The 19,220-nt window shown below is 35.0% G+C and overlaps 1 protein-coding gene across 2 annotated transcripts; it reads left to right on the top strand.

Annotated features, from left to right (window-relative positions):
- Positions 1-3,769: 3,769 nt before the first annotated feature.
- Positions 3,770-7,141, top strand: LOC140881873 (homocysteine S-methyltransferase 2-like). Of its 2 annotated transcripts, none has more exons than XM_073287509.1 (7): positions 3,770-4,064; positions 4,868-4,924; positions 5,016-5,245; positions 5,591-5,720; positions 5,902-6,105; positions 6,258-6,329; positions 6,687-7,141. In XM_073287509.1, exons 1-7 carry the CDS (start codon positions 3,900-3,902, stop codon positions 6,882-6,884), a joined length of 1,056 nt encoding a protein of 351 aa, XP_073143610.1. In that variant the 5' UTR covers positions 3,770-3,899; the 3' UTR covers positions 6,885-7,141. The 2 variants fall into 2 exon arrangements, with proteins under 2 accessions (XP_073143610.1, XP_073143611.1); XM_073287510.1 differs by having other exon boundaries at positions 6,258-6,326.
- The last annotated feature ends 12,079 nt before the right edge of the window (positions 7,142-19,220 follow it).

A 19,220-nucleotide genomic window follows, 5' to 3' on the forward strand; every position in this document is an offset into this window, starting at 1 on the left:
CAACACTTTCTTGGATTAGCCTGTCGCACAGAGCTTATTCGGTGTGGTTTACCTACCTAGCGTGGACTGTGAGTTGCAGTCTATTGCGTAAGTCTGGTGGTTTACCCAGTGCGCATCGAAAAATAGCAGCTGTAAGTTCTCGCGTCTTAAAAAAAATATTCATCTTCAATTTGATTAATTGATGAAAAATTTGGTTGGAATACTAACAAAAAACAACATAAATGTATTACAATAACAAAGAAGAAATACTTTTGTTCCCTCTTCAAACGCGTGTTGTTGGTTAATGGCAGAGAGGTTTTTAGATATATATTTTAATGTTTTATTAATAATAACTATGTGTACAATTTTAAAAATCTAAAAGTATTTTTTCACACCAACATTTGGGATGGTGGTTGTCCTCCCTTGCCTCTATATAGCTCCACATCTTAGGCTAACAAAATGTTGAAATTTATTTTGAGATGATACTATTTATTGTTATTGTTTTTTTTAATGATGTAGGAACACACAATGCTATCCTTAATTACATACTGGGTAAATTTTTGGATTAACGCAATAATCTACAAATCAGGTTAATCATGTAAATCGTACTGAGCAAGAGCGTTGTGCGACAGGCTCATTCAAAAAAGTGTTGGTCAAAAAAATCGAACTCCTAACCATTGGTCAGACGCTGACACCACCAATTCTCGGACACCCTTCTGCCCTTGATAACATTGATATTGTTTTTTATTACATGAGAACATGGTTTTTTCGTAAGTTTATGTGCCACTGCATCAAGTGAATGGATAGATGTGCTATAGTCACTTTGTTCTTGGTATTCATCTTGAGTGTGGATACATAACACGATAAATAGTATCAGTACTACTGGTTCCAAATGTTGGGAGATTTTATGCGGTATTTGTGTATGAGATGTTGGTCGAACATCTTGTTTGAAAATAAACAAAATATTAACAGACTTCACATATTTGTTTTCAAGCAATATGTTAGTTCGAATATGTCGCGTAAAAACATACATCGATATTTTTTTCCCTGATACTCCAAATCAGAGAACAAAATTTACTTGTAAATTGTATGCAACTAGGAGTAGGATATGGACGGTGCCTAGGAAAATCGCGGTTCTATTATAGTTGGCTGCAGCAAGTAGGTGAACACCATCCCATCTACATTCAGCTAATTGTCATTCGTTAAATTGAATTAACACAAATCCAAATGTCTTTATTTTAATTAGTTCCAATTATTTTTTTTAAAAAATATATACTTGTAATTAGATTGTAGTTTGCTTCAGTTCATCCAAAAATAAAATTTAATAGTAATAATTTTAATTAATCATTAAAAATTACTCCCCATCCCGATTATATATGCCATTTTTTCCACTTAAGAAAAAATATTGAAAAATTTTATTATATAAAAATGTATTATTTTCACTTTATTTTATTCATTCAAAAACTTTTTAGTGTGTTTGACACACGATACGTACATACACAAAAAAAAATTATTAAAAAATTTCAAAATTACTTAAAATAAAAAATTACGTAGATTAATTTTATACAATTAGACTTTTTATAACAATATTGTGATGATAAATTTATGATAATATATTTTTTCATGAATAATAGATGCTATAAATCAAATTAGGGTAATTTAATAGATAGACAAAAATGCTTATACTTTCATATTTCAATAAATTTATTATTTATCACTAAATTCATATTTATTTTTTAATTAAAAAATTAACAATTTAATTTATCTTTGAATATAACATAAATTATTTATTCACCATAATTTTCTCTTTTATAAATTACTAGTATCATATTATTAGGGATGGTTTGTACTTTTGTATGACCTCCTTCCTTTTTTTTTAAAAAAAATTTTTAGTTAAAAAAAACGTGTATTATACAAGCATGCAATGTGTGCCACTTAAAATATTAATAGTTTAATATTTTTGTATTATATATAACCCACAAAATATTAACATGATTGCATGTCCAATTTGCTTTTGTTTGAAAATATTTGTCGGAAAAGATGTTCATAATAAATCTTACAAATCAACATATTATTTTTAAAATTTTGATTATCCTTAGTAGCTTTATATTGTGATATTTTTTAAAAAAAATTAGTTACAACAGAAACATATAAGAATATATAGAATATATAAAATCTTATTATCTTTATTACATTAGAGATCTTTTAATTAATTGTTTTCCAATTGGTTGATGAAGTTTGATATAAAATTAGAATTGTATCATAACTTAATTCTTAACAAAATTAAAATTATTAGAAAAATTAGTCATTTTATATGATTTCTATTTTTCTTAGTTATTTGATATTTAATTATTTACCAAAACAAAACTCACTTTGTGACATTTGATGTTAATTTTTTTTACGAAAATATCACTCACCTTTATAAAATTGATTATATTTATTCCTCTTTGGTGAATATTATTTATTTACGGAAACACTACAATTTTTGTATTTGTTAATTTCACCATTTTTTGTTTACGTTAAAAAATAAACTATACAAGAGCGTGCACAAAAGTACTAGAATAGAAGAAACATGAGAACAAAAATTTACTTAACTTGAAATTTCGAATTAAAAAGTAAATTACATGGAATAAAACTAAGAATTATATCAATGAGTAATTTTCTATTATTTTTCTGTATTTATGGATAAATTAAATCATAGTTTTTTGAGGGATTAAAAATTTAAAATAATTTATTTTAGGAATTGAGACAATCAATAAATTTACTAGAAAAAGGGTATCATTGTCCATGTATCTTACAAAAAATAAATATAAAGTGTATTTAGTTCTCTCTCGTAATATCAATATCTGTATTTGTGCATGGCAAGTGTCCAAATGTAAATTTTTATTTTCCTATTTTTTAATATTCTATACATTTAAGCTAACATCATCCAAGATTTAAAAAAAAAATATTTCACCGCATTTAATTGCATTCAGTTTTGTGTATGATTATTTATCTGACAATACCGAATTACATTCAGAAATTTTTATTCTATTGATGTTGGTAGTCATCATTTCAAATGAAAAAGCAACGAGAATGGAGAAGGCAAGGGGCATCAAAATTTTAAAAGTTCAAGATATATTAATCTTTTGTAAGAGATTTTACGACGATTAAAATTTTCAAAAGTAATCAAATAAGATCAATCTCATAACTATAAATGTACTTACTATATGATAAAAATAAATGAATATATCTAAAAGAACGTGCAAATTGCTCAAAAATGCCCAATGCAAACATATTTTGCTCTGCACTTCCTAGTCACTTTTTTGTACCACATTTTTTTATTAATTTGTACCATATTTTGTATGGTTTTGTACCACATCTTGTATTGTTTTGTACCACATTTTATGACTAGAGATCCCAAAGCAAAACATGTTTGCATTTGGGGATTTTTGAGCAAATTGCCCAAAGAATAACCACTTTCGTGAAACTATTTTCTTAATTTCAAAATTTATCATTTCACCATATCACATTTGATTTTATACAATTCTTAATTAAAAGTGCATAAATAAAATATAAATATTCAATGTAAAATAAGAGTTTTTTTTATGGTGCCCAACTCATATGCCCAACTCCATGCCCACCATGTACAATATGTGAGTTGACCAACACAATTGATTAGTTGACTTATCACATATTGTACATGGTGGGCGCATGGAGTTGGGCATATAAAGTTGGGCACCATAAGAGAACTCTGTAAAATAAATAAATAAATAAATTTTAATCTTGGCAAGGAATGAAATTTCGGGTAAGGGGGACAGAAAGGATTGATTTCGACGATTTTGAGGAAGTCGACAAACGTTCAAGTTTTGGAAAGATGCGTCCAAATTCAACTATAAATTGACAACATCATTTTCCAGTTTCTTCCAGTATTATTGAATATGGGTCCAGTGGAGAGCGCCATGTCAGATTTCCTCCGTGTATGCGGCGGAGTGGCCGTGATCGACGGTGGGCTCGCGACCGAGTTGGAACGCCATGGTGCGGATCTCAACGACCCTCTTTGGAGCGCCAAATGTATACTCACTTCCCCTCACCTCGTCCGCGCCGTACGTCTCCCACTCCCTCTTTCGCCCGTTCTTTGTTTCGTGCTTGGTTGTGTTGTCTGTCTTATTAATTAACAGGTTTGCTGCGGTTTTAAATAGTGACAGTACTTTTTGGCCATCAAATTTTTTTTTTTTTTTGTTGCGTTTCTTGTTTCCGTGGAGTTTTATTTTACCCCGAATCTTGCAGTGAGTTCTTGATTCTGTACGTGTTGGCATTTAGACAGAGGGAAGAAGCTCACGGAACCGACACTAGTGAAAGTTCCAAATTCACACTTAGGTGGCTGCCTGGCTTGTACTATTCTGTTCCAGTTTCTGCTCAATGGCTGTTTAGGGAATGTAGGAACTTAGGAATTTATTCTGAAAGCATATTTACTATTTTAGTTATCCAATTTCCACTAAATTGGAGGATATGCTCTAATGGTTTTTAGGAAGTGCTTCAGCCTTCATGATTTGGATAAAACTCCGGGTTGCTTGCAATTTTATCGAGGTTATGGGTTATTACGTGGACGCTAGGAAGTTAATTGATATTAGAATTTGAAGGCATAACTAAGCTTATTATTATGATGTTTCCTCCAGTGTGTTTGGACTGTTAATCAGAAGGTTTTTACCTGCAGAATTAGCATCTCATGACCATTAATTAAAAAAAACGCTACCATCTCTTGGTGGTTGTGATAACCGCATGACATCATTGAACTCTGAGGTTCTTGTCCTGCTGGAAAATAATGGCCTGGCTCACAAAATTTAAAATGTAAAGTGTCCGAGTTCTATTTTTCTTCAAATGCTCATTATTTATCTTTATAGAACAGGTACATCTTGATTACCTGGAAGCTGGTGCAGACATAATACTCACGGCATCTTATCAGGTGCCTTTTTCTTTTCATTTCATGTAGTGAAATTTGTGTTGCAAGGAGTTGATATGGGTTAATCTGAAATAAGTTTTTTCTGAAATTGCAGGCAACCATACAGGGATTTGAGCAGAAAGGTTATTCTCGAGAAGAAAGTGAAGGCTTACTCACAAAGAGCGTTGAAATTGCTCGCGAGGCACGGGATGTTTACTACAATAGGTGCCGGGAGTCCCTTTCTGGTCATGCTCCTGGTGGTAGAATTCTGAAGCAGCGGCCAATACTGGTTGCAGCATCTGTGGGAAGTTATGGTGCGTACCTGGCTGATGGTTCAGAATATAGGTGAGCTTAACTTAAGATTCTGTGATTCTGTCCAGGATTAGATATTTTTTCTATATTGGAGCTGTGATAAGAAGGATATGATCTCAATTCTCTTCATGCTTCTCCACTCTTTTTAGAGGTCACATTTCACTCTGTCGGACACCTTCATCTTACTTGTTTGGACTTATAAAATTTTTTATGATGTTCCATCATCCTTTAATTCTAGCAAGGGATGAAGCTTTTACTTGCTTCTTGGCTATAACAGGACTGTAATCTTATCTGATTCGTGCAATACAGTATCAAGCCTTTATTTTTGCTTACGGTGGACAAATCTAATCTTCTCTTATTTTTCTTGATGACTTCTAGTGGTGACTATGGAGATGCTATGGATCTGGAGTTCTTAAAGAATTTTCACCGGAGGAGGGTTAAGGTTCTTGCAGACTCTGGTCCTGATCTTATAGCCTTTGAAACAGTACCCAATAAACTAGAAGCTCAGGTACCAAGTTTATTTGCTGAAGACCTTGTTTTTCTCGATAAAAAAAAGAAGGAAACAGGGTAATGAATGCATAAAACTCTGGATTCTTGTCCTTGAGAATCATTTTAATGTGCAATGGTGCATTTTGTTGGATGGGAGCCTTTTGGAGTCTTGTTATTGACAATACTTTGTGCTTGTTCAGGCTTTTGCTCAGCTCCTTGACGAAGAGGAAATCAATATACCTGCATGGATGTCCTTCAATTCTAAGGATGGTGTTCATGTTGTTAGTGGTGATTCTTTGCTCGATTGTGCTGCCATTGGTGAAAATTCCAAGAAAATTGTCGCAGTTGGAATTAACTGTACCCCACCTAGATATATCCAAGATCTGATTATATGCATCAAGAAGGTACATATTACGTGTTTCTTCCATCCTGATTGTTTGCTGCTGTTTGTTTGTTTTGTTTTTATGTGTATGATACTGAAAATTGTGCCACAATTTCTAGCTGTAGACGCCTTTGAAAATATTTTACTGTTTATCATGACTTGATTTTACCTCAGGTGACTACCAAACCAATACTTATTTACCCAAATAGCGGTGAGAGTTATGATGCTGATAAGAAGGAGTGGGTGGTGAGTCCTTTTACTTTGGTTTCCTGTCTTCATTCATTTTAATAAAGGATAGATTCTCCCCAGCTTCTTCTTTCTCGGTTATTTTACAAAACAATATCATGGCATGTGAGAAATATGAGGAGTTTTCTGAATGGTCAGGAACTCTTGCTACTCGTGTAATTTGACCGATACTCTCCTGATTTCGGCAACATTTTCTCCTTGCAAGATATACACATGTTAAGCATAAATAAAGCGAAGACCAAATAAAAGGGGGGTCACTAGACAGAAGCAGGCTAAATATAACTTGGCAGTCAGCATATGTAGATGTTTCTGCATTTCGTGGTTGTTTCAGTGTGATCATCTTGTATTGTATTGCAGCAAAATACTGGGGTCTCGGACAGCGACTTTGTCTCTTATGTGAACAAATGGTGTGAAGTTGGGGCATCTCTAGTGGGAGGTTGCTGCAGAACAACTCCCGATACGATCAGAGCTATTTACAGAACCCTCTCTAGTAAGGCGAGTCACCCCATCTTGAGTGTTGATGGTGACATAGGACCAAAGGGCGAAGAATCTTGATCATGACGGGCTAGTTGAGAGGTGAAACGGGTTCAGTATGTTGCGGCAAAAGTTTTGGTTGAGCAATAGATGAAGAGAGGTGAGGAGTGGTCTCATTTGAAATGTTTTTAGAGCTGGAGGGTGTTCTCACTGGCATAATATTATGGGCATTTGTGATATGATTAGTGTGGCTAAACTTTATTTATGTAATCTCTTCTTTCCTACGAAATTCATTTGTGTTTCACCTGATCTTGGACAATCAATGCGTTAGATTTTTTCCGGTTAGTATGCATAGCTAAAGTTTAATTGATAGTATTAATAGTATAGAAGTATAGATTACCACTGAAAACTGGGGGAAAAAATAGCTTTTAATTGGATGGTTGAATTTTTTTTAAAAAAATGATCATAGTTTTAAAATGAGTAGATATCTTGTGATACGGTCTTACGAAATCTATATTTGTGATATAACGACCAATTCATATAGATTCATAAGATGAGTCGACCAATTCATATGCATCGAAAATTAATAATTTTGATATAAAAACATAATGTTTTTCATGAGTTAATTCGAGTCGATCTATCTCACAAGATTGACTAAGACAATCTTATGGAAGGTTTTGTGTTTTCAAATACATATAGACAATGTTTGAGATTGTTTCTATGAGTGCTTCACAAAATTTGATGAAAAAAAAGTTTAAAAGTGGTTCAGAAAATTAGGTGAATGAAAGTTCAAAAGTGCATTCTAGAAACATTGTCAAAAGCTGCCATAATCTCCTGCAAAGCTATATGAATATATCCAAAGAATTCTAAAATAATAGTCTTACTTATTAAAAAATAAATAAAAAATTATAATCGTACTTTCAATTTGACCCATTTCATCATTCTTATTGAATGGTCAAGAAGAGGGCGCAAGATCTTCGATTGAGCCAATAATTATAGAGAAATGCTGGATACATGAGAAAATTGTATTAAATTTGATTGCTAAAAGTGAATTGGTCGAACAACTTGAGCGTGAGATATGATTAGGAGAGAAGATATGATTGCACCACGTTCATTTATAAATAGAGTTAGTCTCTTGAGATCATCTCATGTATTTTTATACGTGAGACGAGTCAAAACTCAATTATATTTACAATAAAGCAAAAATTCCTATGAAATGGTCTCAAGGGTCATTTTTTTTTGAGACGGATCTCTTATATGGGTTATCCATTAAAAAGTATTACATTTTATGCCAAAAGTATTACTTATCATTATAAATATGGGTAGGATTGACCCGTCTCACAGATGAGACCGTCTCACAGGAGTGTTACTCAATAAAGAGTTATACCTTTGACATAAAAAATAATATCATATCATGAGATCCGTCTCACAAAATTTACCCTTGAGACCGTCTCATAAGAGTTTTTGTGTTATATCCGATAACATGAATAAATTAATTATGGTTTATGGTTATCAGTTACAATGATCGAGGTAGGACGATTTTTTTTTAAAGATAAAATAAAATGTAGTTCATCCTATTGCAAAGAATGTGAACTTCAAATTATACTATTGTCTGTTGCACGCGATGCGTGCATATACATAATTTTTTTTAATGTTTATTAATTTTCATATTATTTTTAAAAATCACATGATGAATTAGATATTAAAATTTTTAAAAGTGATAATTATCTAATCTAAATCTTTCAAAACAAAAATATAATCTAAAAATTAAAAAATAAAAACAAAGATAGCGAGTGTCATTTTGATAAATAATATTGTTTCTAGTTGCTAAAAAAAGAGGAAATTATATAAAATGACTATTTTGTCTAATAAGTTTGGTTTTGTTGGGAATTAAGTTAGTATATAATCATAATTTTATCTCAAACTTCACCATTAATTAATTAAAAGTTAGTTAATTAGAAGATCTCTACTATAATAATATAATAAGATAACTACTAATAGTCGTGATACATGTTATGTGTGTTATCCAAAGAAAAAATAGAATGATTTTTTTTAAAAAATAAAATAAAATAAAGTTCATAAATTTTTGAAGAAATGATAAAATCAATTTTTGTAATTAAAATGATAGAAAGATAATATATAGATGAAAGAAGATTTGAGAAAGATAATTAATTTTTTTTAAAAAAATAAAAAAATTGCAGTTCATCCTATTGCAAAGAGTGTGACTTCAAATTATATAATTACTAGTAGCCGTGATACATGTTATGTGTGTTATTCAAAGAAAAAATAGAATGATTTTTTTAAATATAAAATAAAATAAAGTTTATAAATTTTTGAAGAAATGATAAAATCAATTTTTATAATTAAAATGATAGAAAGATAATATATAGATGAAAGGAGATTTGAGAGTAAAAGATAATAAATATTTTTTTAAAAAAATAGTAGTATAATCATTTTTAAATTGATAAGAAAGATGGTATTTTAGAGAAACAAAAAATTATATCATGACACTAGTTTGTTAGGATAGGTTGTTTGTGTATTATTGATAGTAACATATATAAATTGTTTTTTGATAAATCATATACATTTTTAAGTAATAAATTATATAATTTTATAAATAGTCACTCAATATGGGTGTCAATTTGTGTGGGTGGGGTGGATTTGGGTTGAGTTGACGAAAATATTATTAAAAACTTTCTCAACCCAAACCAATCCGATTCTATATTCTATTTTTTTAAAAAATAATTAAATAAAAATTCAAAACACACAATAATAGTAATAATATTTAATTTCAACAGATAATGTTAGGACGATGACGACTGTTGGAGTAGAACAAGTAGTGAGCTTCTAATGTCCTAGTAGCAGTTGCTGAAACAATCGTCTACTGTTTTTGTAGTGAGTTCAGTAGTGTGAGCCACTGAACTCTCCTTTCTCTGAATCTCCAAAACAGTTAACCAACAAATAGAAGATTGTGCGGAATAAGGTCAACTGAGAGATTGAGCTTGTATCAGATGACTCTACTGGATGTGTGCGAGTGTTCAACATAAAATAAACAACACGATAATTTGTTTCTGGATGTTCGGAGGCTTAACTGCTCCTACGCCACCCCTTCTTCTATTTCCAAAAGATATCACTAGAAGACTTTGACTAAACAACCCACCTCAGCTAAGACTTACCCCACTGCCTACTATTGAGAATCCTAGTTACTCTACTGGTTTCAGCCCTTGACTGAAATCAGGTTACAGAGGTTTGCAGCACCTCAACTGTTTGAATACAAAGATTGTAACTCAACACTTGATACCATGTGATCCTAAGAAATCTGATTTACTTGATGTGTGTGTTCAATGTTCTTCGGCTCTTGATATGATTTGCAATGTAAGCTTTGAACTCTTTAATTGATTGTATATGAACAACTAAAAGTGTTTAGTTGTCCTTTGATATGATGTGAGTGATGGTGAGTTCTTGTGAGCCGACCAGTTTTTCTATTGGTTGTGGTTTCTATTTATAGGTACAAGATAATGGTCATCTCATTCAAATACATATGTTGTATTGTATCCGTTTTCTTGTCTTTTAGTTCACTGTAAGAAGGTACACTTTTTCGGCTGCACACTTCTGATTGTGTCAGTGTACGAGAGACCTTTATCTGGGGGGTTAATAGCTTTGACTGATTTAGAGAGAGCTTCTGTTGTTCTGCTCTTCTGCTTCTGCTTTCATTTAACTGGTCTATTTGTTCCACTTTCTTTTGCTTAGCAACTAGACTATTGGTCAAATTTCTTCTCTTTGACTTCTTTCTTCTGCTTCTAATGTTCTGCTTTATCTTCTCTTCTTCATCTACTGCTTCTGCTTCTCAACTTTTGATTTTGCTTCTCAATTGTTGATGTGCAAAGTTGTTTGTCAAACACCAAAACTCAGATATTTAATTTCCTAAAAATTTCCGCTTTTTTGGTGTTTTGACAAAACTTAAGCAATCGATCCATTTTGTTATTTTCTCCCTTTTTTACAAACACATCAACTCTTGTAATCTGCTGGATTTGTTCTTCAAATATCTAAATATTTCAGAGCTCGATAAATCTTTTGATTTTCAGTCTACTCTGATGTCTCGTGATACTTCTACTGATATTCAAATTCTCTTGAATACTGGTATACTATTGATTGTGCTTCTGGTGAGCTTCTACTGATACAACTTGTTAGGATCTGCTGGTCTGCTCGAAACAACGTTCAACTCCTTCATTTCCTCCTACTAGTTCTTCTTTTTCCCTGAATTTGATTTCTTCTTAATCTTTGTCTTGTAGATGTTCATCGAATTGGTTTGATTGAGCTAGATCTTCTACTGCTTCTGTTATGCTGCTATCCAATCTTAACTTAGCAGTTTAGCTTTGCTCTACTGCTTTAGTTCAGCTCAAATCTTCTTCTGTCCTTTCAACTTTTATTCCCACTAAATCAATGTTTTTTTCCCTGAAATGCAGTTTTGCTCTTGATATTCCAAAGGAATTTCGAGTTTGTTGAAGTTCCCTTGATTTAGACTGATAAGTCTGCTTCTGAGTATGCTGTGGAAATGCTTCTACTAGTGTCATATGCTATTCTACTACTACTTGAATAGACTGTTGGAAGTTTTCAAAAAAGGGGGGGGGGGATGTCTCTTCAAATTTCTGACAGTTCAAGAGGTAAGAAGTCTCGGTCTTGAGTCAAAGTGAGCGATTAATGTTTTTCCGAGTTTGTGTTGTCTCTAGCAGAGTTTGTGAGGCTAAAATTTCCCTTTACTTCCAGTTTCCCTTCTGGTAGAAATTCTGGTATGCTGATTGTTGGCTTCTGTTCTGCTCAAGTGTTTTCTTTCCCTTTGAAATTCAGCCCTAGTCTATTAGATAGACTTTGATAGATCTTTCTTTCAGAAGAGACGTAGTTTACAGCTTCCAATGTAAGAGAGTCTCTTCATATTCCTGACCGTGCCTGTCATTGGAAAGAGTGAGCATTTATGTATGACTCTTCGTGTATATGAATGCGTCTATAAAAATAATACACTGTTTAGAATTAATTACGAAGGATAATAACAAAAAATAAAAGTCTGCCCTGATTGAAGCAAGTAAGAGGGAATACGAAGACTTTGTCTTTCAGAAGACAACGTCCCTCAAGTCTAAGATAACACGGTTGCAGTCGCACAATACTGCTCTTCTTCTGCCGACTGAAAAGAAAAGGTTGGAGAAATACAAACAGCAACTTGGGACGAACAATTCTGAGGACATCTATAGTGCTGAGGGCGTTCGCCTTCTGATGCTCATGAAGGAGTTACAGATTTTGAATATGTTCTCAGTCTATATTGAGTTCCATTCAGGTGAATTGGGCACGTGGATGAGCTATTGGATAATGTCCATAGAGTGGGAGATAGAGGTTGTAAAGAATCATCTATGAATAAAATTATTTCCTTTTGCCAAAAATTTCTCTTTATCAAAAATCATGCAAAGTATTATTTTCCAATGACCGAAACTGAGTAAACCAGAAGTATAAGCAGTTACAAGGTAAAAAACAATAAAGAGATAAGGAAAGAAAGCTTAGTCTAGAGTCAAGATATGCGATTTGAATGTTGTCTTCCAATTTTGTTCAATCCTTAGCATCGTTGTGCTAGCTTGGAATAAATTTCATCAATAGCATCATTATTGCTTCTGTTTTGCGTTAAGCTTTGGTCTCTTTGAAGATGCAGTTGGCCGGGGTGCTGAACAAGATGTTCTGCCATGATGTATTGTTCAGAAGCGAGAAAGGAACCCGCTCTGATACCACTTTTTAGGGTCGATACTGCTGGAGTAGAACAAGTAATGAGCTTCTACTGCCATAGTACCAGTTGCTAAAACATTCGTCTACTGTTTCTATAGTGAGTTCAGTAGTGCGAGCCACTGAACTCTCCATTCTCTGAATATCCAAAACAGTTAACCAACAAATAGAAGATTGTGCGGAATAAGGTCAACTGAGAGATTGAACTTGTATCGGATGGCTCTCCTGAATGTGTGCGAGTGTTCAACATAAAATAAACAACACGGTAATTTGTTTTTGGACTTTCGGAGATTTAATTGCTCATACGTCACCGCTTCTTCTGTTTCCAAAAGGTATCACTAGAAGAATTTGACTAAACAACCCACCTCAGTTAGGACTTACCCTACTGCCTTCTACTGAGACTCTTAGTTACTCTAATGGTTTCAGCCCTCGACTGAAATCAGGTTACAGAGGTTTGCAGCATGTCAACTGTATGAATACAAATTTTGTAACTCAACACTTGACACAATGCGATTCTAAGAGATCTGATTTACTTGATGCGTGTGTTCAGTGTTCTTCGGCTCTTGATATGATTTGCAATGTAAGCTTGAAACTCTTCCACTGATTGTATGTGAACAACTGAAAGTGTTGTCCTTTGATATGATGTGAGTGATGGTGAGTTCTTGTGAGATGGCCAGTTCTTCTACTAGCTGTGGTCTCTATTTATATTTACAAGATAACGGTCATCTTGATTCAAATTCATCCGTTGGATTGTAGCTGTTTTCTTGTCTTTTAGTTCACTGTAAGAAGGTACACTTTTGCTTCAGTCTTACTCGGGTCTACTGATACTCCTTCCCGAGAGATAACATGACCAAGGAATACTACCCGGTCAATACAAAACTCGCACTTACTGAACTTGGCATAAAAATGCTTCTTACGGAGAATCTGCAGTACTAGTCTCAAGTGCTGCGCATGCTCGTTAATACTACGAGAGTAGACCAAAATGTTGTCAATAAAGACTACGATATACTTGTCTAGATAATCACGGAAGACTCAATTCATCATATCCATGAACACCGCAGATGTGTTCGTCAACACAAAAGACATCACTAAAAACTCGTAATGACTATACCTGGTATGAAACGCTGTCTTCAAAATATCCGCATCTCTATCACGCAACGGATGATACCCTGAATTCAGATCAATCTTGGAACAAACGAAGGTACCTTGAAGTTGGTCGAACAAATCATCAATTCGTGGTAAAGGATACTTTTTCTTTACTGTCGCTTGGTTCAACTGTCTGTAATCGATACAGAGACGCATATAACCATCATTCTTCTTGACAAAAAGAACTGTCTCTCCCAAGGTGAAACAATTGGTCAGATATATCATTTATCCAACAAATCCTGCAACTGCTGCTGCAACTCCCTCATCTCTGCTGGTGCTAGACGATAAGGTGCACGAGAAATCGGTGTTTTCCCTGGCACAAGCTCAATCCCGAACTCGACTTCTCTAACTGGAGGAAATCCTGAAATCTCATCAGGAAAAACATTTGGGTACTCTAAACTACTGGTAACTCCTCTACTGTCGTGCTCACTGTGGATGTATCAATCACATAGATAAGGTAGCCTTCTCCACCCGCCTCTAAGGCCTGACAAACCCTCAAAGCTGAAATCAGAGGCATAACGGGTCGTGCTCCTTCACCATATAAAAACCAACTATCGCCCTCAACCGGATGAAACTGAAAAACTTTTTGATAACAATCCACAGTAGGTCTATAAGAGGTTAACATCGATACCCAAAATTCAATCAAAATCCTCCATCGCTAGAATCATAAGATTCGCTAACAGTACAACCCAAGATTAAACGCTTGGCCAAAGCCGTATGACCAGTCGGGGTAGACACTGACAATATTATGTCTAGGGATATGTATGACAATCTATGATGCTTAGCAAAACGTGTCAAAATGAATGAATGCGATGCACCAGTATCTATGAGAACGAAAGCAGGATTTCCACACAAAATAAATGTATCTACGATAAATTCCTCATTATCATTTTGAACCTGATCTTTGATCAACGCAAAGACTTGGCCTGGAACACGTGGCCTCTGGTTGGTACTCCCAACCGTCTGTCCTGATGGTTTCTACGGAACTGAGGTTTGAGAACCCAATCCAGAGATGCTGATCCACCCATCATCTGTGGACAATCCCTCTTCATGTGACTCATATGGCCACAACAGAAACAAGAACCGCCTACTCCACGACAACGGTCTGTAGGATGATGTCCCCCACACTAGCCCCACTAACCTTTCTTCTTCCCAAAGTGAAACACACCTGCACCAGATCTCGATCTTGATCTTGAAAATAAAGATGCACCAGGTTTCTTGAAAGACGGGGCCCTAGGCCCCAAAGAGTTACCTGGTCGGAAAAAAGAGAAGCTCTTATTCCGTTTGATGTTGCACTCTGCTTGGCGAAAATGGTTCACCAACACCTCATATGACATCAGATCATCGTTGATAGCTACCCAATCATGAATCTCTGGGTTGAGACCATTCAAGAAAATATCATACTTGAATTCTGAGCTAGTGGCAACATACGGGAAATATGGTAGGAGCTCAAAGAACTTCTGTTGGTACTCGTCAATGGTCATGTTGCCCTGCTTCAAGTTCATCAGCTCGTTCGCCTTTGACTGTCGGACTGCTGGAGGAAAGTACATTTCTCTGAACGCTATACGAAATTCAGCCCAAATGACGGCGCCTCGCTCAAATATCCAAGGTGCAAAAGTAGACCTCCACCACTTTCAAGCACTCCCTTTCAGGAGAAAGTTCACAGCCTGCATCTTCTGCTCATTAGTGCAGTGGTACACCTCAAAAAAAAATTTCCATCCACTCCAACCAGTTCTCCATGACTTCCGGAGACTCGCCTCCTATCAATGGCTTAGGAGCCATATGCACAAACTTGCGCAAATCAAATCGGTGTCTATCATCTTTGTGACAATGGTGCCTCCGAGGTTGCTCCCTATCCTCGTCGTCTCCCCAACGACCACCGACACTCCCATGACTCTCATCTCCACGTTCAGTCATCAATAAAATTATCAGAATTAAACCTCAAGATTGTTTATCTAGATCCCAAATATTAATGCATTCTCTGATACTATAAATGTAGTTACCCGTTCCGGAATCACTAATTAATCAAAGTTTAAGCATGAAAAATAACTTAAATGCAATAATCAGATAGTCCAGCGGAAACTTTAAATAATTCAAACTAAAAACCACAGGCGAAATACGACTGGTCTAAAAGAATTTTCTAAATAATGTTATACAACCCAATTGAAAACATAGTGCTAAACTCCACAATAGAAAACCTGGTACAATACAATCCTCTCTGCTGAAGCTAAACTACCGCTACCACCCGGTCCGTCCAACCTAAGTCCTGACCCGTGGAATGGGGTTTCTAGTACCAAAACCGAGGACGTGATCTAACAATGCTCAATACGAACGTATGAGTATACACATGCTATGAATGCTAAATGCAAGTGAAGGGTACCAAAAACCTATCATCGACATAATACTGCTCAGTCAAAGGTGCCATGGTATGTAGCACGCTGAGCCGTCGCACCAGGAGGTGTCTCACATACCATAAGAATCCATCGACAAAATACCATGGGGCTGAGCGATCCATCTTCAAGTAATAACAATGGTAAAGGCTCACATGATAATGCATGCAGCATAACATCCGTGACATAATCAATGCACATATTAGTAATGCCACATAAAACATGCAAACATAGAATATGCATACTCAACCAGGGTATCTCGGATAGTACGTCCGTACCTTAATAATAGCAACCTAGAGATAACAACACTCTAGTCCAAACCTATGAACAAACAATCACTATATCATTAATCATTTTCTACACGCCTTAACTAGATTAATATCTACACACTGAAACCAATCTGATTCTAGGATTATACCTGCATCTGTCGTCAGCTTGCTTATGGAGACTACCTTAAAATATAGGCACTACTGCACTGTGACTCCCAAAACTCCCCTCCAAAGTTTTACCCTCGGAATGATTGCCTAAAAATGCATAGAAACCACCAAGAAGCAAGAGAGGAGAAAGGGAAATGAGCAAATGGGAAGGCAGCCCTCGGCCTCTATATATAGACCACGTTCTGAACCAACGATCTCACGATCGGAACATCCAATCGCACTTTTGATCTTCCAATCGTGCTTTCGAACTCTCTCGTTGAAACACATGTCCTTGGATTAGACAACACGGTTTTCGACACAGTTCGGATCCACCGAACTCTAGTTCAGAACTTCCAAACTCTTGTCCAATCAACCAATCGAAATCCATATCTTTGACTGTCAGATGCATGATCGGATCTTCCGATCTAAAGTTCGGATTTTTTGAACTACCCGGAGCTTCCGAACTCCAACTCTAGCTACCGAAGGGATCGGAACACCTGATCTTGCCCTTGCTCAAGTTTGGATCTTCCGAACGTCTCGAACACTTGACATCCTTTGGACCATTTTTGAGCGTTATGAATCCAATTATCAACTCCTTAAGCTCATTTGATGATCATTTAATCATGTTTAAGCAGTATATTAGCTTAATTAAGGGTCGGGGTACTACAAGAGGAGTTAATTAGGATTGACCATCTTGTACTTTGGATTTTTCGATTTGGGTTGCATATTATTTCGGGTTGCAGTTAATTATCGATTTTATTCTGGTGGGTTAGTACTTGATTTAAGTTTCCGCAGTTGTCTCTGATTTTTATTTTTTAAATTTTAATTGCATGCTTAAGTCTGTGTTAGTAGGTGATTCCGTAGCGGGTCACTACACTCAAACTCTCAAATCCTTCTTCTCGAGCTTTTTTGCTTGAGCGGTTTAGGGATTTGAAACCCTTAGGTGATCCTAACAGATCTGATAGATTTCTGATTAAGCTAGGGTTGAATTGAGAAAGGTAGATATGAAGTTTCTGAGTGCTCAAGGATATTGATCTCTTCGGGCAATCTTCTATTTGTAACATCCTTTGAATGAGAGTTTCAACGTCTTTATTGTAGTCATTAATGTGTATGTCATTTGACTATTGTATTTTTCATGGAGAGTCTCAACATCATTAATGAAATGATACTATATATGATGTCCTTCATATGTTAAGCAGAGTTTTCAATAAATGCCTGATTTGACTCTTTATCAATTTAGGAGGTAACGGTTGCAATCAGGTTCTGAGCTCAAATACCTCACTGATCATTTCGAGTAAATTTCCAACACTACTTGTTGGCTGCTCATAAATGTTTCAAGCGGCTCGTTAAGATTGTTGTTCCTTGTATTGGAATTCTTTCCTTATGAACGTTGAGAAGTACTAGCTTGCATGTTTGAGCGGTCGAAGAAATTTTATTAGAGTCAGTTAAGTAATCTTTGAGTTAATGACCGGTCAAGGGATATGACTTGTATTTGACCAGTTGATGAGCCTTTAGCCAAGCGATGACTAGTCTTTCTTGCAAGCGGTCGATACCTCTTCTTCAAAGCAAGAGATCGATACCTCTTCTTTAAAGCAAGTAGCCGATACCTGTTTTTCAAAGCAAGCGGTCGATAAATCTTCTTGAAAGCAAGCGGTTGATACCTGTTCTTCAAAGAGCGGTCGATACCTGTTTTACATGGAAAAGGCAGCAAGATATGCAACAATGATTTATTGTTTTGTTATCATCAAAACTTAGGGTTCAACAATTTATCACTTTTTGGTGATGAAAAAACCTATTCCCCAAGATAAATATTGATGCTGAAAAGATAATTAATTCATTAAGAAAATGAATTGAACTGCCATAAAGCGATAAAATATAAACCTATTACACCTACTACAAAAAACAATTGTCTATCTCTTGAACCAGCTACTACCTCCAGAACTTCCTCCTCGCCTTCTCTTTTCATCTTCATTTCTTTTCCTTCAAGAATCTTCAAATCTCTTTTCATGGCTCGTTTAGCTTTTTCTTTTTTTCCGTCTCTCTTCAGATAGTAAACCAAAACCTAATATTAGACAAGTTAATGTGGAAAAAAATTATCCACTATATGGATTAATGGAGTTGTAATTTGCTATAAAATATGTATATGTTTGTACTATATCATGAGTATTATTATTATTATTTTTAAGAAAGTCGTCTGTTGTGGCGGGTGGTTAGGCGGACTTCTGCCCGTTTATTCCAAGAAAAAAGGAAATACAAGAGAGGGGACTAGACCAAGACCTCTCAAGAAAAAAACATCACAAATTATGAAATTTTAAAGGAGCTCCTAATATATGGCAACCCAACTCTATCCATCCTGCAAATGCCTCGAAGTTTGCCATGAATCTGGTTATTATAGAGAATGGCTGAAACTTGCATAAGTCCCATGTTGGCAAGCTCATCTGCTGCTGCATTAGCCTCCCTGTAGACATGTGACTTGTACACTGGATAATTGTACAATATAAGTTGGATTTGAGTACGTATAGAACAGAGGTCCCAACATGTTGAAACTCTGAGCACAAGAATAAAAACCATATATCACACACATATTCTAAATAACGCAGCTTCACCGATGAACAAGAAACAATCGAAGTATTAGAAAAAGTGCAGGAAAAATAAGAAGAGCTCAAGGAATTACTTGGTTCGGATTGAGATCAATCTTACAT

The sequence above is a fragment of the Henckelia pumila genome, chromosome 2 (assembly GCF_033568475.1).
Source record: "Henckelia pumila isolate YLH828 chromosome 2, ASM3356847v2, whole genome shotgun sequence".
NCBI classification, from domain to species: Eukaryota; Viridiplantae; Streptophyta; class Magnoliopsida; order Lamiales; family Gesneriaceae; genus Henckelia; species Henckelia pumila.

What these genes read in the sequence shown, in the direction of transcription:
- LOC140881873 (XM_073287509.1), top strand. Translation starts at nt 3,900, where the DNA reads ATGGGTCCAGTGGAGAGCGCCATGTCAGATTTCCTCCGTGTATGCGGC. An exon ending in CCCCTCACCTCGTCCGCGCC is followed by an intron (nt 4,065 to 4,867) that starts GTACGTCTCCCA and finishes TTTATAGAACAG; the next exon opens with GTACATCTTGATTACCTGGA. An exon ending in CTGATAAGAAGGAGTGGGTG is followed by an intron (nt 6,330 to 6,686) that starts GTGAGTCCTTTT and finishes ATTGTATTGCAG; the next exon opens with CAAAATACTGGGGTCTCGGA.